The 24,950-nt window shown below is 38.6% G+C and overlaps 1 protein-coding gene across 4 annotated transcripts in view; it reads left to right on the top strand.

The window, feature by feature from the left end:
* The window catches only part of CTNNA2 (catenin alpha 2), a 486,975-nt gene that overhangs the window by 59,534 nt on the left and 402,491 nt on the right, over nucleotides 1-24,950 (top strand). For all 4 annotated transcript variants that reach the window (XM_064653544.1, XM_064653542.1, XM_064653543.1 and 1 more), the window contains one exon: nucleotides 809-915. In XM_064653544.1, coding sequence (XP_064509614.1) covers nucleotides 814-915 — 102 coding nt within the window. In that variant the 5' untranslated portion in view covers nucleotides 809-813. Of the gene's footprint in view, nucleotides 1-808; nucleotides 916-24,950 lie in introns of those variants that run through there.

Here is a 24,950-nt window from a genome sequence, read left to right as displayed (position 1 = left end):
TCTCCCTCTTTCTCCTTTTCTCTTCTTGCCCCCTCTGCTTCTCTTTCTTTGCTCCTTTCTTGATGCTCAGGGTGGCTTGGAGCTGGAGGGGTTGGATCTTGACTTAAGCGTTGTGGATTTATTGAATCTTGACTGAAGAGTCATGGATTGGTTGGATTTTGATTTAAGAGTTGTGAATTAATAGTGTATGCTGAGTCAGTATTGTGGCGAAACATTTTTGTGTAGCTTGTGTGGTGTCCTTTTGAACTTTGGCCAAGTTCCCTTGTTTGCTCCCCTAAATTAATAAAGAGATCCATCGGGAACAAGTCTGTGGTTTATTCTCTTGACTCCATCTCGAGGTATTAAAAAACCCCTATATCTCTATTAAAGTAAAACTCCTCACCAAGCCCATGAGCCAGCAGCTCCAGGGGCTGGAGTCCTACATCCTCCCCATCCTTCCTCACACTTTTCCCGTGCACCAATTTGAATTCTGTCTCTTTGGCTGCACTCCTTCAGGATAAACCTGCTCCCTGCATGCACCCTCCATGGGGTGCAGTTCCTTCAGGACATATCCATCTGCTGTGGTGTTGGAGTGTCTGTTCTTAAGGGCTACAGGAGGAAAAAGAATCCTGAATATAAATGTTTAAGCCCTCAGAGGGTACGGCAATGGTGCACCTGGGAGTTCTTGGGAGTAGAGGAACACTAGCAAAATTATGGAGGTTTATTTTATATGTGAATGTATATATTTATTCTCTAACTAAATGGTATGCAGTATTTGGATATTACACTAATAATTTTCATGGATGTTGTGTAACTTTGTGTGTTCCAGGGAGTATGACTTCTGCAACGTCACCTATCATTTTGAAATGGGACCCCAAAAGTTTGGAAATCAGGACTCTCACAGTGGAGAGGCTGCTGGAGCCACTCGTTACCCAGGCAAGTGTCTTTGGCTTGTTTTGCTTCTTCCCTTATCCTGATGCTGTATTTACTCATTTCACATAATTATCTTAATAATATTTGATGATAAAAACGTGAGCAGTTTTTTGTTCGTGTTCTCTGGTGGCAAACTCTGTTCAAACATGTTTGGGAGCTCTTGTTCTAAATAATTTATGGTCTCAAAGCTTGAGCAGGAATACAGTAGCAACAACTATTTACTTAGGTCTATCTTAAAGCAATTTAGAAATTCATGAAACAGTCAGTCTAAGACTGAGCACATGCTCCTGGTTTGTTATTGCACCACGGAAGACAGATTCAAAAAAGCCCCAAAAAAACCAACCAACCAAATTGCAGAAACCCTTAAAACCTGTTTCATTTCATGCTGCCATCACTGGGAGGATGTAGAGGCCTGGTGCCTTTCTGTTCCTGAGCTGATGTTAATAATGGGAAACTGGTTACATAATTTAGTAACCTTCAAGATGGGAAGCTCCATTATTTAAAATGCATACAGAAGTCATTTTTCTTCTAGGAATGCTCATATTAAAAATGAATGTCAGCTATCCCCATCTGTCCATCCACCTGGTGCTAACAGTTTTCTTGTAGACATTGTGGATCTTGACATTGTGGATCTTGACATTGGTCTGCAGGACAGAAATGCAGGCCTTCATTTGAGTGTGAGAACAGACTTGATGTCTCTGTTTTAAGAATAAATCTTCTTTAATTCCCCCCCAGATTGATGTATCTGCATGGTTCCTATGCTCCTAAAGTGAGTCACTGTGTAAAGAAATACTTAGTCTTCTTTCTTTGTTTCTGAAAAGAAAAAAAAAGTTATTTTTCCACAATATTCTGAACATGAAAGTCTCTAACCATGTACACATATTACAGACTCAAAGTCAGAGAGATGTTTCATTTCATGTAGTTGGTGATAACATGGTAATTAACTTTCATTACAAACCTTCATAACTTTGTTGTTGATGTGAAAGACAGACTAAAATCCTGAATTCATTGTAAAACTAGCTAAAAATGAGGTTACAAGTGCTCAGTTATTCTGTTACCAGCACTGGTACAGCATTTGAAGCTGCTGTGCACCACAACCTACTGGAGGATGAGCAGGTTACTGGGTGCTCTGTGAGGGAATTTTGTGTTTTCTTTTCACTTTGTTTTCCAGCAACTTGCCCAGAGAAGAATCCAGCAGCCAACAAGTTAAAATGCCATTGTAAGTTCTTAGTTTCACAACCTGCTTGGATTAACTGGGCTTAGCTAGGTTTGTGTTTGAAGGAGTGCCTCAGCAAGTTTAAATCAGGAAATTACAAGCTGAACTACAAGACATGGTTTTCTTCAACGATGACAACTTCGGTTCTCAAGATTGTGTTTTGATGAGGAAAAAGGTATTTCTATTTCAGCAGTTTGTCAAGAAGACTAGAGAAAATAAAATGCTGTCAAGAGAACTATGGGGTTATTGCTTTATTCAGTGTTTATGAATATCTTCGTTCTGATTTCTTCTTTTCATGGTTTTCTAGATAATATGAACATATAACCCCCCCTTTTTGAACATGTAGTTTAATTTCCTGTATTAGAGAAATAAGTAGTTTTACTTATTTCCCTGTACTTTAATCCGGTAGATCTTTGACTAAAGCATGTTTTGTGTGAGCCACACAAACATAACCATGGGAGCTTCAAGTGATGAGAAATGTGTTACCTTCAGATTGTGTTTATCCGTCGCATTTTCAGCCGAAGTTGTTCAGCTGCTCTTTCTGTTTTTCTCAGATAAGTTAACGATGATCCCAGTTTAAAGGCTTTTTATTTTTTGCAACGCCTAAAATTGCTTTTGCAGTCTGGTCAAGTCAAGAATAGTATCTCGTTTAGCCCTGTTTGGGCTTCGATGGCAATCTGCCTGTGCAGTGACAGCCTCCACAAGACACCATGTGCACGTTCCACGTGCAGAGATTTGGATCTCCTCAGGAAGTTTCAAAGCAATTTTCCTTCCTAAAGAGAACATCTAATTTGAAACTTTATCGTGGCAAATAAATAAATTAATCCCATTCATTTTGAAGTCTGAGGTCTGCTTGTAGGTTCATGTGTGAGCTGCTTAGCAAAGAAACCGTAGGGATGGGAAGTTCTGCCGTGAGTCATTAAATATGGGTCACTGGATAGAAGAGAGATATTTAATGGCCCAAAATGCAACAGAACTTTGCTGCAAAAGTTCCTGAGCAACCAGATCTGCCTTTGAAGGCAGCCCTCCTTTCACAGAATCACAGAATCATTTAGGTTGGAAAAGGCCTCCAAGATCATCGAGTCCAACTTTGACCAATCCCTGTCTTGTCAACTGAACCACAGCTCTGAGTGCCACGTCTGGCTGTTTTTTGAACAATTCCGGGAATGGGGATTCCACCACCTCCCTGGCCAGCCCCTTTCAGTGCTTGACAACCCTTTCACTGGAGAAATTCTTCCTGATGTCCAGCCTGAAACTCCCCTGGCACAGCTTGAGGCTGTTTCCTCTTGTCCGGCCTCTTGTTCCCTGGGAGAAGAGGCCAATCCCCACCTGGCTACAGCCTCCTATCAGGGAGCTGGAGAGGATTTTTGACCAGGAGTTTGGAGTTGATGACATCCCGAGTCCTGTACAGCCAAAATTTGCCCAATGCTGTGATTTTTAGCACCACCAAGAGAAATTAATACTTTATTTGGCATTCACCCTTGAATATTCAGAGCACCCCTCTTGTTCTCCAAGCTGTGTATGATTTTGGGGAATGCTTGGAAAACTGGAAATGGTTGTACACAAGTCCTAGAACTCCAAAAGTGATAATTTAGTCTTTGTTATCTGGGGGAGTGTTATTTGGGAACTGACTCTGAACTCAGTGTATATATAGGCACAAGACTGACAGATTTTCAAATGGTGGCAAATCAACTGACTTCTACTGAAATTTTGGAGAGTAGTACAGAAATGTGATGTGAGTTTGAAAAAGAACACCTCAGTGAGTCAGGAGAAGAGAAAGGTGCATTAAAACTGAATTTTAGACAGGCTCATTAGTGTTCCAGATGAGAAAATATGGATAACCTAGGAATTGATTTAGAAGAAATTATAACACAAGAAGGTTGTCTGAACTGGAGGCAAAAAAAAAAAAAAATCCTAAAATCCATTAACTGATCGTGAGAACACATTAGAAATGACAGAATTGCATTTATTCTAGGAAGCCCTGAACTAGGAAACTAATTAAAACTTTTGTCTGGCTGTCAGAGATGTAAGAAGATTGGAGCTTGCTGGGGTACTTGTGTTCCCAGTGCTTGTTGTCATGGTTAAAGAGTAAAAGATATGCCTTCCACATGTCTTTCATCAACTTGCCCTTGAGATTTTTCTAAGGAATACGTGATTGAAAAAAATATTAGAATTTCTATTCTCAGCAATATTGAAATTGATAATTGAAATGTGTTTCTTTTCTCTGGCTTCAGTGTCACAATTAGCTGAAAGGATAAGGTAATTGTATTCATTGCTAATTTTTTTTTTTTCTGAGAGTTTATAGCAGCCAACCTTTATTTACTATAAATCTTAAAATTTTTAATTCTATGAAATTTTTATAAGGAAGTGTATAACTAAAACATATTCACAAATGTTACAAGAGTAAGGGTTACTGCCTCTTACTCTCACCTTCATGCACAGTAATTCAAGTGAATTGTAGCTTTATTTTTTTTTTATTTGCAAATTTATTTGTTTTATTTGTGGATGGACTTTATAAGAAGAAAGAATCACATTTTTAGGAATGGTTTAACTGCAATTTCATGATATTTTAGGTATGGCTGAAAAATAAAACTTTTGGAGCCCATAAGGAGGTGGGATATATTTTGTTTTTGTTTCTGGTGGTTTTGAGTGCTAATTAAATACAGATATAAATGCAAGTTATGTAAGTTAAGGAGAGAAAAGAAAAAAAAACCCCACACAAATAAATCCCAACTATAAACCAGCAACATCCATGCAATTATTTTTTTGGAAAAACATTAAAAATACTGATATGTGAACACAGGGATGAAAAAAATGAAGGACTTGTGTCTAGTTTTTGAAGATGACATTTGCTCTTTTGCTAAGATTTAAATCTTCTAATGTCAATCTGTGGTTCTTTTCGTTAGTTTTGCCCAGGAATTTTAAATAGCAGAATGGCTGGTTTACAGCTGTACCTTTATTACCAGAGCTGTGCAGTGGTTGTACCTTTTAGAATCTTTGTATTTTTGGACTGTCATTTATTATTGCAGAGGTTTAACAATAACACAAATAATGGTGAGTGTTGCTGTTGCAGATTGTTCGTGACTGATTATGTTTTCCCTCAGTATGACACATTTTTGTCCTTCTAGATTTGCTGTGAAAAGACAGTTTGGAATTGCAGTACATGTTTTGTGTTTTTTTTCCAATAAGTTTAAGATGCTGTTAGAGTGACTTAAAGGTGGGAACAATATGTTGTAAGGCAGACAAAAAAAATTGATTAATGATTTTGCGTATTTTTTTTATATAGCATCACTCATTAAAATTAAGTGCCTGTATCTATAAAATAAACAAGTCATTAGATAAAATTCCAAGTAGTTTTAATTAGTGCAGTTTATGTAGAAAATAATAATAATCGTGTCTGTGTTTTTCTTCTTGAACTTGTGATTAATCGAATCCCTTGTGCAGCGTATTTGGAAAATGGGCTGATTTCTATATTGCCATAAGAAAGATAAATATATTCCCAACCATTCCAGTTAATTGGATGTTATTTATATTCAGAGAACCTTGTTTTCATTGCATTTGAGCCCTAAATCTGGTGTGCTATTTTTCATGAGAATTATATTATTGATTAATGTTGTCAGAGAGCTGCACCTGAACCACAGCTGTGCACGGACACAGCTCCCTTTCGGGGGGTTGGTGAATGTCTGGGCCTGTTCCAAGCAAGTTTGGGAAAAGTTGGGTAATGGAGCACTTTACACCTGATATTTGTTGCCCTTGTTTTAGTAATTGTGCAAAATCTTTGAGCAATTACTGCATTTGATAGCTGGATTTACGTGGTTTCCATGACAGACCGAAGGGAAAAAGCTCCATTCAGCTGTGCAGTAAGGTCAATATTATTTTAATTTTTTTTTTTACCTGAACGGGACTATTCTCCCAGAAGTGAAACTAATTTCTCTTTACACTCTTCCTGCTAGAGCAGTCTCAAATCTGTGGTGCTTCTGGCGGTGTGGGAGGTTGGACTGTGCACCAGTTTTCCCTGGCTTGGATGAGGTGATGGCCTTTCACGTCAGGGAGCTGAAGTCGAATCGTGTCAGAAAACAAAGATGGAACTTTTCTTCTCTAACTTCAACTGAACTTTAAATGTTTTTTATGAAATTATTATGTTGAGTAAGAACAGAATGCTCTTTTTTTTTCTCCAGCATTATAGAACCATAGAATTGTTTGGGTTGGAAAAGCCCTCTGAGATCGTTGAGTCCAGTCATCCCCCAGCACTGCCAAGGCCACCACTGACCCATGTCCCCAAGTGCCACATCCACAGGGCTTTTAAATCCCTCCAGGGATGGGGACTCCAACACTGCCCTGGGCAGCTGTGCCAGGGCTGAACAACCCTTTCTGTGGAGAAATTTTTCTTGCTATTCAAACCTCCCCGGCACAACTTGAGGTTGTTTCCTCTTGTCCTGTTTTTGTTCTGTGTATCGCTTAAAACAACTTCTGAACTAAAAACCATCAGCTGCCTTTTTACTTTAGGGTGTTTTTTTCAACCATTTGATTCTGCAAGAAACATCTGCTGCACTCTGGCCATCACAGTTTTTCTTTGCCGTTGGATTCAGTAACATCCCTGCCTCTCTGCCAGCTCTGGTTGGGATCTCTTCAGCATGGAGACTTTTTGTGTTGGCTAAGAAAACCTTTAGCTAAATTTTATCCTCTCTATTTTTACTCTCCCCTGCTTGAAAACTGCAGACTGTTTATAGTGTGTAGTGTCCTGTAAGGTCTGGACCTTGTCACTCTGTACCTCCCAGTGATTATATTCACTGTTTAAAGGTGTTTATGTGTGTGCTTGTACTTTGGAGTTTATGCATGTGCAGGTCAGCATTTGTGGGAAGGAGAATGGAGGGGTTTGAGTCTCATCCATTACTCCCAGGTTCTGTTTTTATGGAATAATGGTGCTTAGCTCAGAGCAGTGCAGTATAGTGGCTGCTTGTTCTTCTATTCTGCCACACAAGCCGGTGTGGAAATGGTGAGAAAATTTGTTATTGGTGTGTCATAGCTGGAAATGCAGGTTATGCTGGGAGGATCTCAGGTGTGTGGTAACCGGTGACTGGAAAAGCTCGTGGCTAAAATGAACCTGCTCTGATTTGTAATTCTTTCTATTAAATGCTGGATTTTCCATCTGTTTGATAACTCTTCAGTTTTCTTCATCATTAGGAAATTATTAATGGTTCAGGGTTACCAGAAGGTGTTTTTGTCTTTCTGTAGTACAGACAACATAATCTTCACAATTTAGCTTAAAAAAAAGCTTTGACTTTAAAAAAAAGCTTTTATTGCTTCGACCCTTCAGTGTGACAGGGAGTGTGCCCTTATGAAGCAGGTTTGCTGTGTATGACATGAATATTTAATAGAATCATAGAATGATTTGGATTGGAAGGGACCTTAAAGACCATCCAGTCCCACCCCCCTGCCATAGGAAGGGACACTTTCCACTATCCCAGGTTGCTCCAAGCCCCGTCCAACCTGATCCTGCACTATCCAGTGCCAATATCCAATGCTCTATCCTTGCAATATCCAATGCAAATATTCTGCTTGCCTTTGCAAAAGCAGTGAATAAATAAACCATCTGACTCGATGCAGTGTTCGGAAATCATCTCATCAAAGTGGAACCAAGAGAAAAGACACAGGGACAAGAAGACCTACGCCGTGGAGAAACAGAGCTCTATGTAGACAGTGTGCGCATTAATATAATTAACACACCCATATAATTAATATACCAACCCCAAACCTCATTGCTTGGATAGCAGGGATACTAGTTATCCTTGCAAAAAACCCAAGTTTTAGCTTGAGGAGAGAGAGAACTGCTGGAAAGTTTCCCCTGTCCTGGCTGATTAGGCTCTCATGGGACTCATGCGTCGACTGAAAAGAAATATAATACATACCCAAAAAAGAAAAGTCAGAGAACTGAGGATCAAGCTGAAATAAACTGTGAGAAGTTTTGCTGCTATTTCCAGTTGGTGTCTTTGTTGCAAGAACAAATGAAATGAAGTGTAGAGATCAGGGAAGGGGGAAGTTGGTTGAATCTTTCGTGGAATTGTAGAATCACAGATGGTTTGGGTTGGAAGGGACCTTAAAGATCATCTTGTTCCAACCCCTGCCGTGGGCAGGGACACCTTCCACTATCCCAGGTTGCTCAAAGCTCCCCCCAACCTGGCTGACACTTTTCTGTAAGTTTAGGGAAGAATTTCTGCAGGCAGTTGCGTCACTGAAGCCTGGGGATGTCCCTGATACTCTTCCTCCTGTCTCCTCAAATAACACACTGGGAACTTGTCTAGGCAGTTTCCTAACCCTGTTCTATTCTTGTACGTGGTTTTCTAGGAACTGTTTCATGGAAGAGTTTTCAGAGAATGGTGTTCCTGCCTGGGATTTCCAAACTCTAAATCAAGAAGATCAAACTAATTATTGTAATGTCTCTCTCCTGCTTGTGTCCTTGAAGAGCCCTTTTCCTGTCCACAAATACACAGCTCAGCAGGTTCTTAACAATCCTGTTGATTTAATCAGGGTCATCTCTGTAGAAGGGGAAAATATAAAAGTTTTGAAGGAAAATCGGCTTTGGTTGCATTTTTAGGTGATTCTCAAAAAGCAGTTATGTGTTTTGGGTTTCCTTTCAGAACATCTTGTGAACACTTTGTAACTTCCAAAATTTCTTGCGGTCAACAACTATATTGGGAAATTACAGCATTTTCTTTTTAGTGTCCAAAATGCTAATTAAAGCAAGGTAGGTATATCAGCTTCTGTTTTCAAAGATGATTGCATAGTTAATAGCCAGTGGCCTTGTTACAAAAGAAGTAATGGATTTTCTTTTTGGCTCATAAGCAAGTTCCTGTTGGTATCATATAGTTTTATTTACTAAAAATGTTTGACATATTTTTTCCAGTGGTTGAATTGAAGACTTCAAAATAAAGACTTCAAGATGATTGCAGCAGATATAAGTGCTAATATAATAATTTCTATCACTAGGATATTCAAAGTCTAGGATATTTTTGTATTGTAATTGAGTGCTTTAACAGGCAGGCAGCTCGAAAAAATGTTTTTAATTTTCTGATATCCAACTGAATGTGAGCTTGTTGTAGCATAGATATGATCCTTAAGTGGATCAGCTGGTGGATACAGAGTAAATTTAGGCAGCATTATCATTATAATACAGCATTCATGAGACTATTATTGGAAGGATTCCCCCTTCTCAAAAAAGCTGTTGACAAATTGGAAGGAGATCAGAGAAGAATGATATGAATTATTTCAGTTTTGTCTTTTAATGGAAACCTAAAGACTTTGGATGCATTTCATCTATACAAAGGCTTATCAATTAAAAGGAAATTGTCTTCAATTTACTGGCAGTATAGATTTTGAGTCTATTTCTGGTAGCACTTACAGCGTAAATAATATTCCATGGTTCTAATTGAAACTAAACTCAAATATCGGATTCACACCCTGAAACTAAAACATCCAACCTTAGCAATTCTAGGACATGCTTTTTAGGTCCACCAGGAGTTATAAAACTGGGAAGATAATTACTGGAAGAACAAAAAACTGCAATGATAGGATTTCTCACTTTATGAATCGGGGAGGAAGCAGGAGCAGGATTCCTTGTTTTTTGTCAGTGATCAGATTTGCCAGAGAAAAGTGAAAACAGATACACAACCTCTGTGATTAAACATGTATGTTTTTAACGACTTTGGAGGCAATTTGGATATTGAAGTTTGTAATCCATCTTAGCTTCGTTCTCGAGAGCGATGTGAAAATCTTACTTTCTAATTTTTCATTAACTTCATTTGCTGCGTGTCATCAATCTGCAAAAGTTGGAAAGCATATAAAATAATCCTGATTACGAAAGTAATACCCTAATTACAAGATTTTGCTTTGAGGTGTTAATTAACCTAATTCTAATAGATCCATGTTCTCAAAAGCAATGACAGGTTTTGCTCCATTTCCCTTCAGTACAGATTTCTGAAGGTTGACTGATTTGTTTGCAGTTCAAAGGATTCAGGGCATGGATACAGGGATATTTTTGGGTTGTTTTGTTCTTTGTTTCCTATGTTAATTTCTTGGAATATTGATTCCATTGTGTGCACACCTTTTAATGGATCCAAATAGATTTTTTAACTATCTTTTACTGTTTTATAAATTGCCATGGTATGTAACTAGGGTGATCTGAACTTCTGGGGTATTTCAAAGGCGACCTTGATTTTCAGCCAGAGATATTTAGAAAAGTGTTGCAGTTTTGCCTTAAGCACATGATCTAAATTACCATATTTAGTTTCCTGTTTGGTAAATTAATTTTCAGTATCTCTTCCCGCAACCTCATCAGTGGTTGGTGTTCTTGAATATTATATATCTGAGCAGCAAATGCTCACATTTTGAGGAAATGTCCTCAATGGGATGATTAATATTTTCCCCTTGTTGTATTGAAGTTTTTCTCTTTAGTCTCTTTTTCTGTAACTGCAGTACTTTGGTACTCATCAATGAGACTGCTGAAACCCTTTACTACTTAATACCCTCATTATAAACCATATGTAACTCACACTTAGCATATTCAATCCAGACTAATTAAATGTTGTGCAGATGACCTCTGATGAGTACATAGGAAATATTGCTCTGCTGGGTAGAAATTTTACTTTTTGTAGATATCTGTTTTTTTAAAAATGAGTCTTTTTAATACCCTAAATGAAGTCAGTACTGAAATTTTCATTCTTATTTAGTTTTCTTGGGTCCATGTGGACTAATTGCTCAAATTTTCACTGTTAGCTTATGAATAAAAGGGTATTTAGTGAAAAAAACATAATCATATCAAAGCAGCCTTGACACTTACTTTATGTGAATGTTGTTCTTTATAAATTAAAGATGAAAATGGATGAAATTGGTTATACATAACATTTTAAACTAAGAAGTACAGCTTAATTTTCGCTTAAGAAGCTGTTAGTGTGGAAGAGGATAAAGCAAAGTTGTTGGGTTTGCGTGGCCAGGTTTTGGTAGCAGTGGGGATACAGAGGTGGCTTCTGTGAGAAGCTTTTGGAAGCTTTTCCCATGTCCCTGGAGCCAATGCCAGGATGGACCCACTGCTGGCCAAGGCTGAGCCCGACAGGGGTGGTAGTGACACCTCTGTGATAACATATTTAAGAAGGAGAAAAAAAGTTATAATTTAGAAATAATTGCAACCAGAGAAGAGAGGAGTGAGAATAAGTGAGAGGAACAGCTCTGCAGACACCTGGGTGGGTGGGGAGGGAAGGGGAGGAGGCTCCAGGGGAGTGATGGAGCGGCTTTGGTGGCCACCTGACACCCAGACAGGGTTAACCCACCACACTGACTTGCCAAAAGTTACTGCAGACGTGGCTCTTTGGGTTCTGCTGGGTCTGCTCTCCTTTTCCCAGTCCTGCTGCAGTGCTGGTGTTTGCCACGAGCAGGCTGGTGTTGTACAGCCAAGGACACCTGGGCTTTGACCTGGGATCTTGAACAGCTTTCGTGTGCCTGATTATCCTGACTGCTTTTCTAATCCTGTATCACTTGATCCAGCATCTGAAGACTTTTCTACCTCTTGTCCCACCTTGGAATCTCTTGATGGCATGAGGTGTGTTCAGCCCTTGCTCCATTTTCCTATTAGTTTGTTTTCCACCCCCCCAAAATCTTGCCTGCCAGCATGTGTTTGGCAAGGAGGGGTGGGGAGCAGGGGAATCTTGGCTGTCTTCCTGACAGACCTGGTTGTGTTCTGTCTCTGACACATGATGGAGCACTTGTGGCACCAAGTCCTGGTCTTGTGGAGTCGCCTTCTCAAAGCTACAGTCACACTGGGGGTCAGTCAACCTGTCAGAGTTGGGTCATGATGCTTAGGATGTATTGACCTTCCAAACTGTGGAATCACAAACCAACCCTGTTTCTGGGAGCATCATCTTTTGAGACCTGTGCTTTTTCTTTCTCTAAAACCTTGTACAAACAGTTTACCTCTTAAGTTTTTGGAGGAGGATTTTGGAAAAACGAGATTTGCAACGGGAATTAATTTTTCTGATTCATTTCATCTTGCTCTGTAGTAATGAAAATGTATCTGCTTATGGTAATAGCAAACCCTTTTATTAGAAGGTATTCGTGCAGCAGCATAATGACTCCAGAGAACTGAATGGCTACTGAATATTGAGTTGTTTCCAGGGGATATGTGTTAACCTATTCAGTTTTTTTCTCGAGGAATTGCATATATCTACACTCTGTGGTGTGTTACAAGCAAGCTTTTACTACCCTGCTTGAAATACTTTAATTGCCAGGTAGTTTTTTACTTTTCTGAAAAAGCAATTGGCTCAAAAAAGTATCGGAAATTCAAATTTAAATTTATATTTAAATTTATGCATGAGGCATAACGTATATATGTATCTTTATTTTTTCTTCTTTGCTGTCTTCTACTCAGTCCATATTCTTTAAATCTGCTTCCTGCCTGTGTTGCACCACATAAGATCTCTTTGAAGTCTTCCATAGCCTCTAAGATTTATATTGTTTATTTCTTTTTAAACTGAGGCACTCATGGTGTCCATGTATGTGCAGTATGATATTGCTGACTATTGGAACGTGATGGATTAATAAATTTATGGTAATGTTTTTATCCTTTATAGAAAAGGAAATGGTCTTTATTTGAGACATTCCTGTCTGGCATAACTGAAGGACTTGTTAGAGTAGCTGGAAACAGGCAGGTGTGTTCCTGGTTCAGTCCTGACTATGATCAGTGAGTTAATTTTATAATGTGACCCATGCCTTGTAAAATAAGCTTTTCTTTATGAGCCACTTAAATGAGGAGTAAATTCACTGTCAAATAGATTTATTTGGGAGTTTCTGAATCCAGCAGCATTCCAGCTGTTTGTTCAAGATGCTATCTGAGTTTACATCATTTAGTTCCAACCAGAAATCAAGGCCACTTTACAGACAGGCCTTCTCATCCACAGCATGTTACTAATGGAATTATTGCAACTGTCAAGAATTCAAGAAAGGTAATTTAATTGTGCTTGTGTTTGGACACAGAAGGAGAAAGCCCAGGCTGTGAACTGCATCTGTCCTTTCCCCCCGTGTCTGGAGACAGAAGTTTCTACTTCCCTGCTAGTTTACTTGGACAAGTAAGAAGAAATTAAGAACATTATTTTCTATTTTCATTTGCTGGTTGGTGCCTCATTGCCAGAGGCTTTGGTCTCTTTGTTGGGAACTTTCCCATGTTCCCACCTTGATCTGTGTGTCAGGTTTTGGTTTGCTCTCTCAAAGGGCATCTTGTGAGTGCCTCTCTCTAGTTATGTTTTAGTTTGTTTTGAGCATAATGTAGAAAGTAGTGATAGATTTTTGTTTAAGAAAAAGGTGGGGAGGATAGTTTGTGACACTAGAAAAATTGCAGCAGTTCTACTGGTCTTCAGGGGATTAAGTATCTTTTAGAAATTACTTTTCTTCTTCCAGTAGATGGACTGCAAGAGTAGAAATTATTATTGTAATCATCTTCCTGGAGCTTTTGCAAGTGTTTAAATTTCACAGAACAAAAGTTACAAAGCACTTTGAAACTGAAACCTGAATTTTTGGGCTCATTGGAGGAGTTCACTGCATAATATTTTATCCATCTTTAATGAGAGATTGGTAATGCATTTGCTCTGCACACCTCTCAGCCTCTTCCGTTGAGCTAAAAATTTCCAAGAATAAAATTTATACAGTGAAGTTACACAGTTGTGTTCTTTTTTTTCAAGTGGTTGGCCCTGCATTTTTCTCATTACACTTACGTAGAGTCTGTGAGGAACTGTGGGGTTTTGTTTTGGTTTTTATTTGGTTTTCGTGGTGGTTTGTTTGTTTGTTTTGGTGGGTTTTTTGTTTGTTTTTTTGTAGGTTTTCTTTTGGTTTTGGTTTTTTTTGTTGGCTGATCTGAGAATTTTTTTCTTTCTTTTCTTTGTTTTGTGACTGTTTTTGTTTTTCCAGCCCAGCAATAGCCCTTCAGGCTGGATGAGCCAGCAAGAATGTTACACATCCATAGATCTTTTATTTTGCATCTCTCATGGAATTGAGATAGGAAGCCCAGAGTATCAGTTTGTACTGAGCTGTGTAAGTTTTGGGTATGATCAGATAGTGGTTTTATACATACTTTCATCAGCATTACATTAGAAACTAACAATAAATTAAGATGCTGTTCAGTCAGATGCTGCTGAAGCTGATCTGCCTTGAAGTGGGATCCATCCTTCAGAGATCTCTTGTCTGCAACCTTTCCTGCAAGTCTGCTGGGACAGGGAAGCCAAAGGGTCTTTGTGGAATTTATTCCTCTCACATCCTTGTCCTCCTGGCCTCCCCTGCAGGCTTTTGCTGTTGCCAGTCCTTTGGTTTTGTCCCCTGGCACCATTCTCTTCCAAAATACCTAGAAAACTAAGGAATTGCGTGGCAAGAAAGCACAATTAAATATTTTTGAACTGGAGGGAAAACTACTGAAAATACTTAAGCTCTCATTCTTTAGGGAGTGGGATTTTGTAAAGAAAAGCAGTTTTAGGACTTGGGAGGTGAGGGTGTTAGTTTAGTTTCAGTTTTAAGCTTCCTTTGTGCAGGATTACCTTACTGCTTCCATTTGACCATTTTTGTCTACTCCTTCAAATACTTGCCTTGGCCAAAAATATTCTAGTTACTGCATCATCAGTCTATGTCCTGTGTTAATTTCTTCTCTTTTTTTTTTTTCTTCCTCCTTATTCCTCCTGGTTATAAGACCTGGGAAATCTAAACTCTTTTTAGAACCACTGTATTTAAAAAAAAAAAAATAAAATCACTGCTAATTTTAATCCAGAGGTTATTCAGGCCACACTCTTTGGTGGTCCGTGTTTTTCTCTGCCAAACTCTTAGTAGGGCCTTGCTTTACAGTCATTATTTCAGTCGTTCCTTAAGGCTCCCATGGTAACATCTGGTTTTTGGGTACTTCACTCTGACCCAGCTCTTGAATTCATGTGTTTTTATGACAGGAAAGGACAGGAATCAGCAGGGTTGCATTTATTAGTTTAGAATTACCTGTTTTAGAAAAAAAATTATTTCAGGTTAACAGCCTGTTGGGTCTGGCTTCATTGTGTGGTTATATATTGAGTTTCATGAGGCACATTTTAAAGAAATCTCCTTCCTTCATTGGAGAGTCCCTCACGTTACAAATGCTGTGTGGACTTGGCAGCCTGAACTGCAGATTTGGTTGCGAATTTTCCATGGAATCGCTGGCAAATCCATGGGTAATGCACACTCTTTATGAGTCAACCCCTTTGCAGTGAGTCAGTTGCTTTTCTTACATCTCTGTCTTTTCCTGGTGTGGCCATCCCAAAGCTGAGGCTTCAATGGAAGATACAAAATTGAACACGATATATGGGGGGTTTTTTATATCCCTTTTCTCCATGGCACTACCCAGTGCTGTACAAAGCCTTATCTTATTGATTTGCTGCTCGGTGGGTGCTGTGAGTTTATGTGATGTGCACTGGGAGGTTCTGCTGTTTGCAGTGTAGGTCTGTGATCCTGTCACTGTGCTCTCTCTGAGGGATGATATATTTGTCACTGCAGTGTCTGAACACTCTGCAAGGAGCTTATTGAGCCAGAAAATGAATATGTGTAATCAGCATCTAATTTCACAAAAAGTCCAGCAGGGAAGCTTGTGCTGGGTTCCAGCATTTCCATCTCTCTAAGGTGGAACTACCAGAAACATGATTGTTGCATCAAAATGTGCCTTTTTGCTGGAATCATTAAATCTGACTTTTGTCTGTGGAGAATGTGTGGGCAACTTGATATTCATAAACCCTTTATTAACATTTATAATTTCATTTTATACGGCTGCATAACTCAGTTTTGCTTTTCATGAGATTTTTATGATGTTGCTTGTCCTTGTAAATTCACTTATTGTGGTCTTACTTTAGTAAATCTCATCCAAGTTACTGAAGAACTTTACATAAATAACATGATCAGAGGATATTTTATTGAGTTTCATTCTGGTTTGACACATTTTCTTTTGAAGTAACTAAATCCATATATTTCAGATGTTTCTGAGGCTTAGCAGAGATTTAGGTTTAATAGATTTTGGGTTTAGTTAAGATTCTGTCTTGATACAAGGTGCATGTATGAAAAAATGCCAACACTTTGCAATACATTTTCCATATTGATCAAATGAACGTGTTTTGTTGGTCATATTGATCAAGTCTGATTAACCACCTTAACCTGACTGCGCAATTATTTGATGGCAAGATTCACACATTACTCAAATATTTTTCCTTTTATAGGAGGCTTTTTAGAGGAGGGTGATCCATCCCCACACACACCTGCCCTCCAAACCAAAAGGGAGCGGGGGAAGAAGAATTATAAAAAAGTTTTACTTAGTCAGATTGTGTGGTTCTTGTTCTAAATGAACGTGGAAAACATATTTTGTATGTTTTTTCCCCGCATGTAAAACTTTCCCCAGCACAGTTTATATGCTAAATTTGGTTCTCCTTGGAGATGAGGTGCATATGATAGTTCATTATTTATCAGGCACTTCTGTTTGCTGTTTCATAATTATTCATTTAGCATACATTTGATTTTTATAAGTCATTCCACACGGGGAAACATAAGCCAGCTGATCGATTCCCAAGCCAGTCAGCCCATCTCCAGCTGGAGGGATGGGAACTGGGTGTGCTGGGAAGCAAGTGATGGGGACCTGGGAAAACACAGCACTTCAGAGACTGAGATGTTCATGGTGCTCCCAGAACAGTCTTGTCTTACTGATTCTGAGCACTTCATCCACAGCAAAGAAACTGCTTTCAGACTTGTCCTCCCAAGGTAAATTTTTATGACAGCAATGTTGTCCCTGAGTATCTCACCACAACTTGTATAAGAGATAAGCATCATCTGGTGATAACAGAAATCTGAACTGCCCTTGCATTGCTTCCTAAAGGGCTGATGGGAACAAAGCATTCCTGGATGAGACAGCTGAGCAGTCGCCTTCCTTCATGAAAGAAGAAAAATAATAAAAAACCTCAGTGTTTGGAGAACGCTGGAGGCAATTTGAAATTTTTGGAGCTCAAAAAAGAGAGAGATTGCTGTTTTGTGACACGTGTCTGAGGTGCTGTGGTGCTGCAGGGATGATACACCAATGTGCTTTGAAATAAATTTTCTGTAAAACATTGGTGCTTGTTCCGTAGGATTTTACTAGTATTTGTTTTTTTCCTGGAATGGCTGCCCAGCTGTGGGATACGATGACAATACATTGTTTTTATCCAAACTTTATCAGCTAATCCAACACTGGAATATTTGCAAGCATTACATTGTTATTATTGGTGAGGCCCTGGCACAGGTTGCCCGTAGATGGCTCCCACATCCCTGGAATTGTCCAAGGCCAGGTTGGACAGGGCTTGGAGCAACCTGGGCTGGTGGAAGGTGTCCCTGCCCATGACAGGGACATTCTGTGATTCTGTGATTAGAGTTCTGTGAAAGCTGCTGATTTTAGATCTGCACTACATAAAGCAATGATTGGTTATAGTCTGATATAGCAGAGTGAAATCATGACTTTTTTAAGTGTGGGTGAAAAAATAAGAAGTCGGGAAAAGGCCCTTGAATTGTTTTTGCTTGTTGTTCCTTCTGAGATTTCTGCAGTAGAAAGGTGTGGAAATCACTTGGCCACGTTTTGGAAAATTTTCCAAGTGGAATTAAAAGTCAAAGCAGCCTCTCCACGTTGGGCAGCCTTTTCTCCCTCTTGTGCCTTTCTAAATCACACATCTGTGATGCAAGAGGTGGGGACAGTGGGGGTCCTCAGCAAAAGGGCTGTAGGATGTTGGCAAAATAATGTATTGGGAGTAATTTTGGTCTGAAAATGGTAAAAGCATTGTTGATGATCCCCTTCACAAAAATGTGGTATGATATCTACATCCAGAGTTGGGAAACTGGAGCAAAGGGGAAGTTATAATTTCATGCAAATTCATAAATAGTTGAAAGCAGAGTATTAGTAGCAGATTGTCTCTGGTATAAAAATCTCTACTTACTTGTTTGTTTATGAGCTGAGAGGAATTAAATCCTATACTTTCTAATCCTTACAAGTTTGTATTGTGAGAAACACTGTTGCATTTACAACATGGTGTCTTGTAATTCTGGGATTTACTGGTTCATTTTTGTTCACTTGATTCATGAAAGCAATTGAAACTCCTGCTAATTCTGCTGTAAGAATTTAGTGCTGAGGACATACCTAAGTGCCATCCTGACTGCAGGTATTTCCTTGAGATGGTTTCCTGGTAAGCACTGGAACTTTTAAGTCCCCTTTTTCTTTTTTATCTCTTGTTTGTTATGTACAACTGACAGTTATGAGAAGAAAAGGAAAGCAAAAAACAAGGAAAGAAAAGCAGAATCCAATTCCTTTTAGCTTGTGATAGAGGAAATCAATAGGGCTGTCCTGGATTGATTTTTGCAGCTCTACTAAATAAATAGACATTTTTCTTAAGTGATACAACCTTAATTCTTTTTATATTTGAACATTTGAAACATTTACATTAACTTTGCTGTTAACATGTGTCAGGAAATTGCCTATGAAATGCATTTTTAAAAAACATCAGGACTGATAAAAGTTTAACTTGTAGATTCTACATGTATCCTTGGATTTATTTTAAATCACATGTGCTTTTAGGAATAGATTCCTACAGGTAAAATGTAAATGTGCAGGGTAACTGTAAAATCAAGTTATTCATAGATGGAATAGAAGGAAATGCTTTTCCTGGTTAAGAAGCATTATAAGTAAAGCCTTTTTCTTTTCTTTTTTTTTTTTTTTTTTAATTTTGTAGTTTGCTAAAAGAGGCATTCAAGCTTTAAAATTCTGTTTTACTAGATGTTAGAGTAAAAATTGCACTGCATGGCCTTAACTATGCAGAGTCTGCAGAAAGGTAATTAAAATGCTGCAGCAGCAGAGGTGTTTGTTGCCATATCCTGGCACTGCACATGAGCAATGTTTTGCATCCCTCATTCAGCTGCTCTCACCCATCTCTGCTTTTGTCACTGTGAAATGCAAGGTAGATCTGGGCAGATTTATGACCATTTCTTAACATATCCATGGAGATGAATGACCCTAGGAAATTCTTAAATAGATTTTTAAGGTGGGGCTGAATACGCTTTTTAGGCCTCTGGTAGCCAAGGAATAATTTTTCGGTGGCAAAAATTGGTTCTACTGGAATTTTCTTGGCACGCTTTTAATGGGATGATGTGCTGGCATGGGAATTATCAGCTGCTGCATCCAGGCAGCCCCTCTCAGAAGCAGAGTCCTGTTAAAAACCAGCGAAAAAACCCCCAAAGAACAGGTGGTTTGATGAGACCTGAGGGTTGTAAGGGCTGTCAGGCTGAGCTGGGCTTGGCTGTGTCTCCTGTTGTCACCGGTGTCCAGGAGCACATGGCTGAGGGAGGTTGCAAGGCTCGGGAAATGTGCGGGAATTGTCCTTGTGCCTCCGACTGGGAGGAGCAAAGAGTTCCTGAGCCTCAGACCTGAGGGGCAAAAACGAGGCAGAACATGGGGTTCCTGAAGGTTTCGGAGGTGTCACAAAGGGGTGTGTGCAGAGAGGGAGGTTTTTCTCTCTCCAGAAATCCTCCTCCCTCAGTTTTTTGTTCCAGTTCCACTGCATCTTTTTTGAGGGAGTGATTTGATTCTCAGCCGGTTCTGAGCAACCCTTTTTGTGGTGTTTGTACTGAGCAACCCTTTTTGTGGTGTTTTTACTGAGCAACACTTTTTGGGGTGTTTGTACTGAGCAACACTTTTTGGGGTGTTTGCACAGGGCATTAGAAATGTAGATCCTTATAGTTGCCTCCTGTAACAGGGACGAGACTTGACCAAGAAAGGAGAACTTAGTGCCATGTGTCTTGACTTCTTTAAGACTTTTTAGCACTGCCTGAAATGACATTCTCAGGAGGAAGCCCTGGCTTAGGTGAAGCTGCTCTGGAATGAGATTTACAGCCAGTTTCACTGTCAGTATAGCTGAGTCAGCTGAATGTTATTCTGATTTTTTCAGTATTTTAACTGAAGGTCCGGACCATGGAATGGAAAGATGCCTCGTACCTCTGCAGAGAACACCAAGCTCAAGCTGGGGCTGTAACCATGCTGGGAGACAGAATTAGGAGTCAACATAACCCTGACAAATTGCAGATGATAACCTGAAAATATAGAGAGGAATTCAATACAGGCAATTAGAAAGCCCTGCATTTGGTCAGGTGTAATTAACTATATGGCATTAAAGCAGATTTCCCAAGGAAGTCGTGCTGTGGATGGTATTCATGGAATCATAGAATTGTTAAAGTTGGAAAAGACTTGATAGGATCATTCTAAGATAATTTCTAAGAATTTTTAAGATCATCAAGTCCAACCATCGACCCAGCACCACCATGGTCATCACTAAACTGTGTCCTCAGGTGCCATATCCACATGTTTTTTTGAACACTTCCAGGGATGGGAACTCCACCACTGTCTTGGGCAGCCTGTTCTGGTGCTTGACAACCCTTTCCAGCAAAAACTTTTTCCAAATAACTGATCTAAACCTCCCTTGTGCAACTTGGTGCCATTTTACAGTCAGCCCAGATATTTTTTACACCCTTTCCACACCTATTTTTTTGCCTGTTTCTTTTTTTTTTTCAGTTTTCTCCTGTTAAGGCCTTTTCCTTTCTGACCATCAGTGTGTGGTGCCACTCACAGCATCCTTTTGAAACAATGACAGCTTTGTTTTATATCCTTGTTTTTTCCTCACAGTGCATACCTTGGTATTTTTAGTATTGAAGTTAGTCTCCCATTTTATCCCTAAATGCAGCAAGTGTCCTCTGTGCTTCTTTGTGGTCAGCTTTAGTTTTGATTAATTTCATTACCATAAGAATTTATTTTATCCATACCGTGCCATCTGTTTCTTTTCCACTTCATTCATATATCAAATGCCAGAATTGTTCTTGAATTCTCCAGTATCTTCCCTGTGTCCTGTGCTAAATTTGAAGGCTGAATTATTTCACTTCAAGATCTCTATCAGAGGCCCAAGAGGAAGTAGGAAAACTAATGGAGACACTGATGAGCAGAGATGGTCTGTGTGGAAGATCTTGAGTCCAGGGATCTTATCTGCTACATTTTAATTACATTTGTTATTGAGTTATATTATTCTGGGGTTTGTGAAAGGTTGTGACTACAATGTGAGCAGTTTCCTGGGGAAAAAAAAAAAAGGATGTGAACAAACACAAGGCATAATATTAAGATTTTTGTCATAAAGCAAGGACAAAAGGTTACAATGCTTTTTTTGAACTTTCATTTCAATTCTCAAGACATTTTCCTTTAAAAAGAGAATGATTGTCAGATTCTGCTATTCTTAAGAAAGCTGTAAGATTTTTATTAAGTGGTGGGATGGGGATCAAGGCCTGGGCCAAAATCACCAACCACACTTTGTCTTCACACAGAGATTGATGACCAGAAATATTGAGGAATGAAATTTTAACTAAATATTTTGGGAATCTTCATCATGTTTTGCCTTTTGCTGTGCAAATTCTCTGCTATCTCTGAAAGGGTGATTCTTTTCTCTGTATTAAGCAGTGAGAGGGAATGTGCTCCTGGAGTGTGTGTATGTGTAGGTTTTCATTTTTGTTATTTTTGGAGACTGCACAGGTTCAGGTCAGCACTGAGGCTTCTTATTCTCCTAAGAAATTATTCCTTCCCACTTAGTCTGGAAGAGCCTGATGTTCTTGCTAAGGAAGTTCTGGCTTCCCCCTGAGCTGGTGCTCAAGTTTGAGACTAATAAGCAACCTAATGCCTTCTTAAAAATCAGGAAATTTATCTTTTTGAGATAAATCAGCTGCAATTCTTCCTGTGGCAACGGGATTTTAAGCAGGGGCTTTATCTTGGAGTGCAGGCTGTGCCCTCAAGTCTCAGCAAAGCAAAGTTGTGATTCATTACAGGGTGCTCAGGAATTAACACCATGAGCCTAATGAATAATGTCACATATTTGGACTTCAGTCTTTTCTCAGCCTGCTGGTGAAGCTGCAAATTTTATCAAAGACATTGGAATATTATGGGGACAACATCCTTCAGAGGACCTGTGGTTCAACGGGAAATATTCTGGTTTAAAAAAGTTAATAGGTGTGAAAACTTTGCTTGTGCAATCAAATATTAAAGTTAATATTTTTTTTTCCATTTATAGCAGATTGTATTAAAGAGGTCATAAATATTTAACTACTTGTATTCATATTCTGGCCAGAAATATTTATCAAATGTAAGTGGGTTTCTGTGATAATTTTCTGAGGTTGTCTGACTTGATGTCCTTGCTGTGGCTCCAGTTTCATTTATGAATAAAAGGGAATATTTAAGCCTCTCAAACACTTCACTTCCACCTGCATTTGCCTGTGTAAAAAACATAAGGTTATTTAGATTTAGGCTTCATGTTTGGTTGGTAGTAACAGATGCAGGAAATACTGAAGGTGTTTGTGTAAATCCTGTTTGTAAAACAACAACTGTCATTTAAAGACAAATCCTCATTTTATAGGCAAGCTTTGTTGTTGGCCCCTTTTTTTGTATGTTATACTATCAATTTTTCTTTTATTTAATTTAATTCTATCTTTAATTTAATTCTATCATATGTCCTTTGTAGTCAATATTATTAAAAAAAAAGCAACCAAACACAAAATTTTCTGTGAATTTTGAATTTCCAAACAAACCTTTGGGGGAGAATAAACATACCAATGGCTCTTCCAGTACTGAGCAGCTTCCAATTTTTCTGAAAAATCTGAATTTATTAATACAAACAGTTTCTGTCTAATATTGGATGATGTCTCTGGGTGTTGTCTTGGGTTGATTTAGTTCCTTAAGAATGGATCCGTTCCCCCCTGATTATATTTTAATTAATTTGTATTTACAGTCGTGGGTGAAAATGTTTCAAATTATTAAAACCAACAATAACAACAAATCTTGAATACACGAATATACATAAGATAATATGAGGATGGCACCCAGGAAATGTAAATCTTCATAATTGTTCTTCTGTGGCACACACGTCTATTTATCCTCCTGAAAAGAGACATTTCCTGCTATTCAACGTGTATAATCCCATTTTTAATTTCGTATAAATACTTCCAGAAAGGTTGTTTGTTCTTTGTAGGCTCATCCTTCTTAATTGCTGATGTTTTCAAGATGTTTGTTTAGATGTTTGTCAAAGCTTTAGAGAGTTTCTTGTCAGCCAGCAGCAATTTCCTCACAAATTAATAACTTCAATAACTCTGTTGATGCATTTCTGAGCATTGTCCCTCTGTTTCAGGCCTGTGTGACTGCTGGGATAAGTGCAGTGAGATCGTCTTTCTTCCAAGTGTCTCTTGAAGTTGTGGATTATCTTTCAATAAATCAGCATAAATTAATATATTTTTGGGTTCTGGGCATGGTGTTTTCCTACTTTAGAAATAATCTGACCAACGAGCTGAAAAAAAAATAATTTAGCAAAATTATTTAAATTATTATTTAGGAAAATTATTTAAATTATTGTTTTATAATTATATTTCCTTTTACATTTTATAAGAGGATGTAACCACTTGAAGCAGGTATCGAAGTCTGGGTTCTTGGTTTTCATGGTAAAAGGTAGAGATTTCAGGAATCTCATAATTCCTGAAGTTTCAGAGTGCTGATAATTTTATTTGGCTGAAACATAGGCACTGAGCAGTCTCTCTCCTCTTTCTCAGGAGTCATGAGATAAGGGGAAACTAAAATTCAAATGAAATGATGTCAAATATAATCTAATGACCTAATTGCATCTAAGCTGCATTTAGTTTTCAAAGGAATACAAATCACTGGCACTGTATATTGCAGGACTGATCAAACCTATAAAAAGGGTATTCCACAGGATGTGTTCCTTATTTTTTCTTCCAGTTCAGTCCTAAAAACAAACAAACAAAACCTCAGATCCCGAAACAACCTTTGTTAGGCCTGTGCTTTTCTACATTATGCTCCCACACCATCTTCTAAAACCTCTTGCCACCTTTCTGACGGTTTGCCAATGCAGAAAATGACATTTATTTGGCCTAAAATTTAATGGAAAACCAGTTCACTTCACAAAGGCCTTCAAGCTTAAAAATAGGCATTTGAAATACTAAAGGGTTTACTTAATAAATACCACTAAATAAGTGTAATTTGTAAGACTGACCTTTACTTTTCAATCCTTATTGGTGCTACTTAGGAAACACCTTTTAGTAATGCTCTGTCATCAAAACTTGTGTTTACAGAAAAGGTTTGCATGTTGTTTTTTTTTTTAATGAGAGAACCCAAGGCTAAAAGTAGGAAGAAGAAATAAAAATTGGAATAGAAGAGCAAAAGCAGCTTGCAGTGCAATCCTGATTGAATTTTTAAATGTAGTGTTTCAATAGATAGAAACAGAGTCTGACTGTGTTGTCCTGCACTAAATGTAAGAAAGTTCATTTGCTCCTTCTATCATTATTTGATTTTAAATGTCAAGAGTACCAAAGAAAATTGCCTGGAGGAGGACCCAGATTTACATATTGAATGGAAAAAGTGCAAGATGTGATAAGGAGTAGCTAAACACTGAAGTAATACAACCAGTCTTTGCATAAAGGCTCTTACTTGTGCTGACTAACAGTACACTGTTATGTAAATTAAGTCCTCCGAGCAGCCTGGTATGGTGGAAGGTGTCCCTGCCCATGGCAGAGGGTTGGAACTGGGTGGTCTTTGAGGTCCCTTCCAACCCAAACCATTCTGTGATTCTGTGATTTGTACTCAGGCAAAACTGTAAGGAAAATATGCTTAATTTCAAATTCATAGTAATTGGCCATAGTGGTCTTTGCAAGAGTTTAACTCAATCAATCTGTGAATAAGACAATT

Source organism: Pseudopipra pipra, chromosome 4 (assembly GCF_036250125.1).
Source record: "Pseudopipra pipra isolate bDixPip1 chromosome 4, bDixPip1.hap1, whole genome shotgun sequence".
Lineage (NCBI taxonomy): Eukaryota > Metazoa > Chordata > Aves > Passeriformes > Pipridae > Pseudopipra > Pseudopipra pipra.
Note: the sequence above shows the minus strand (reverse complement) of the source record. Positions and strands in the feature narration are given on the sequence as shown.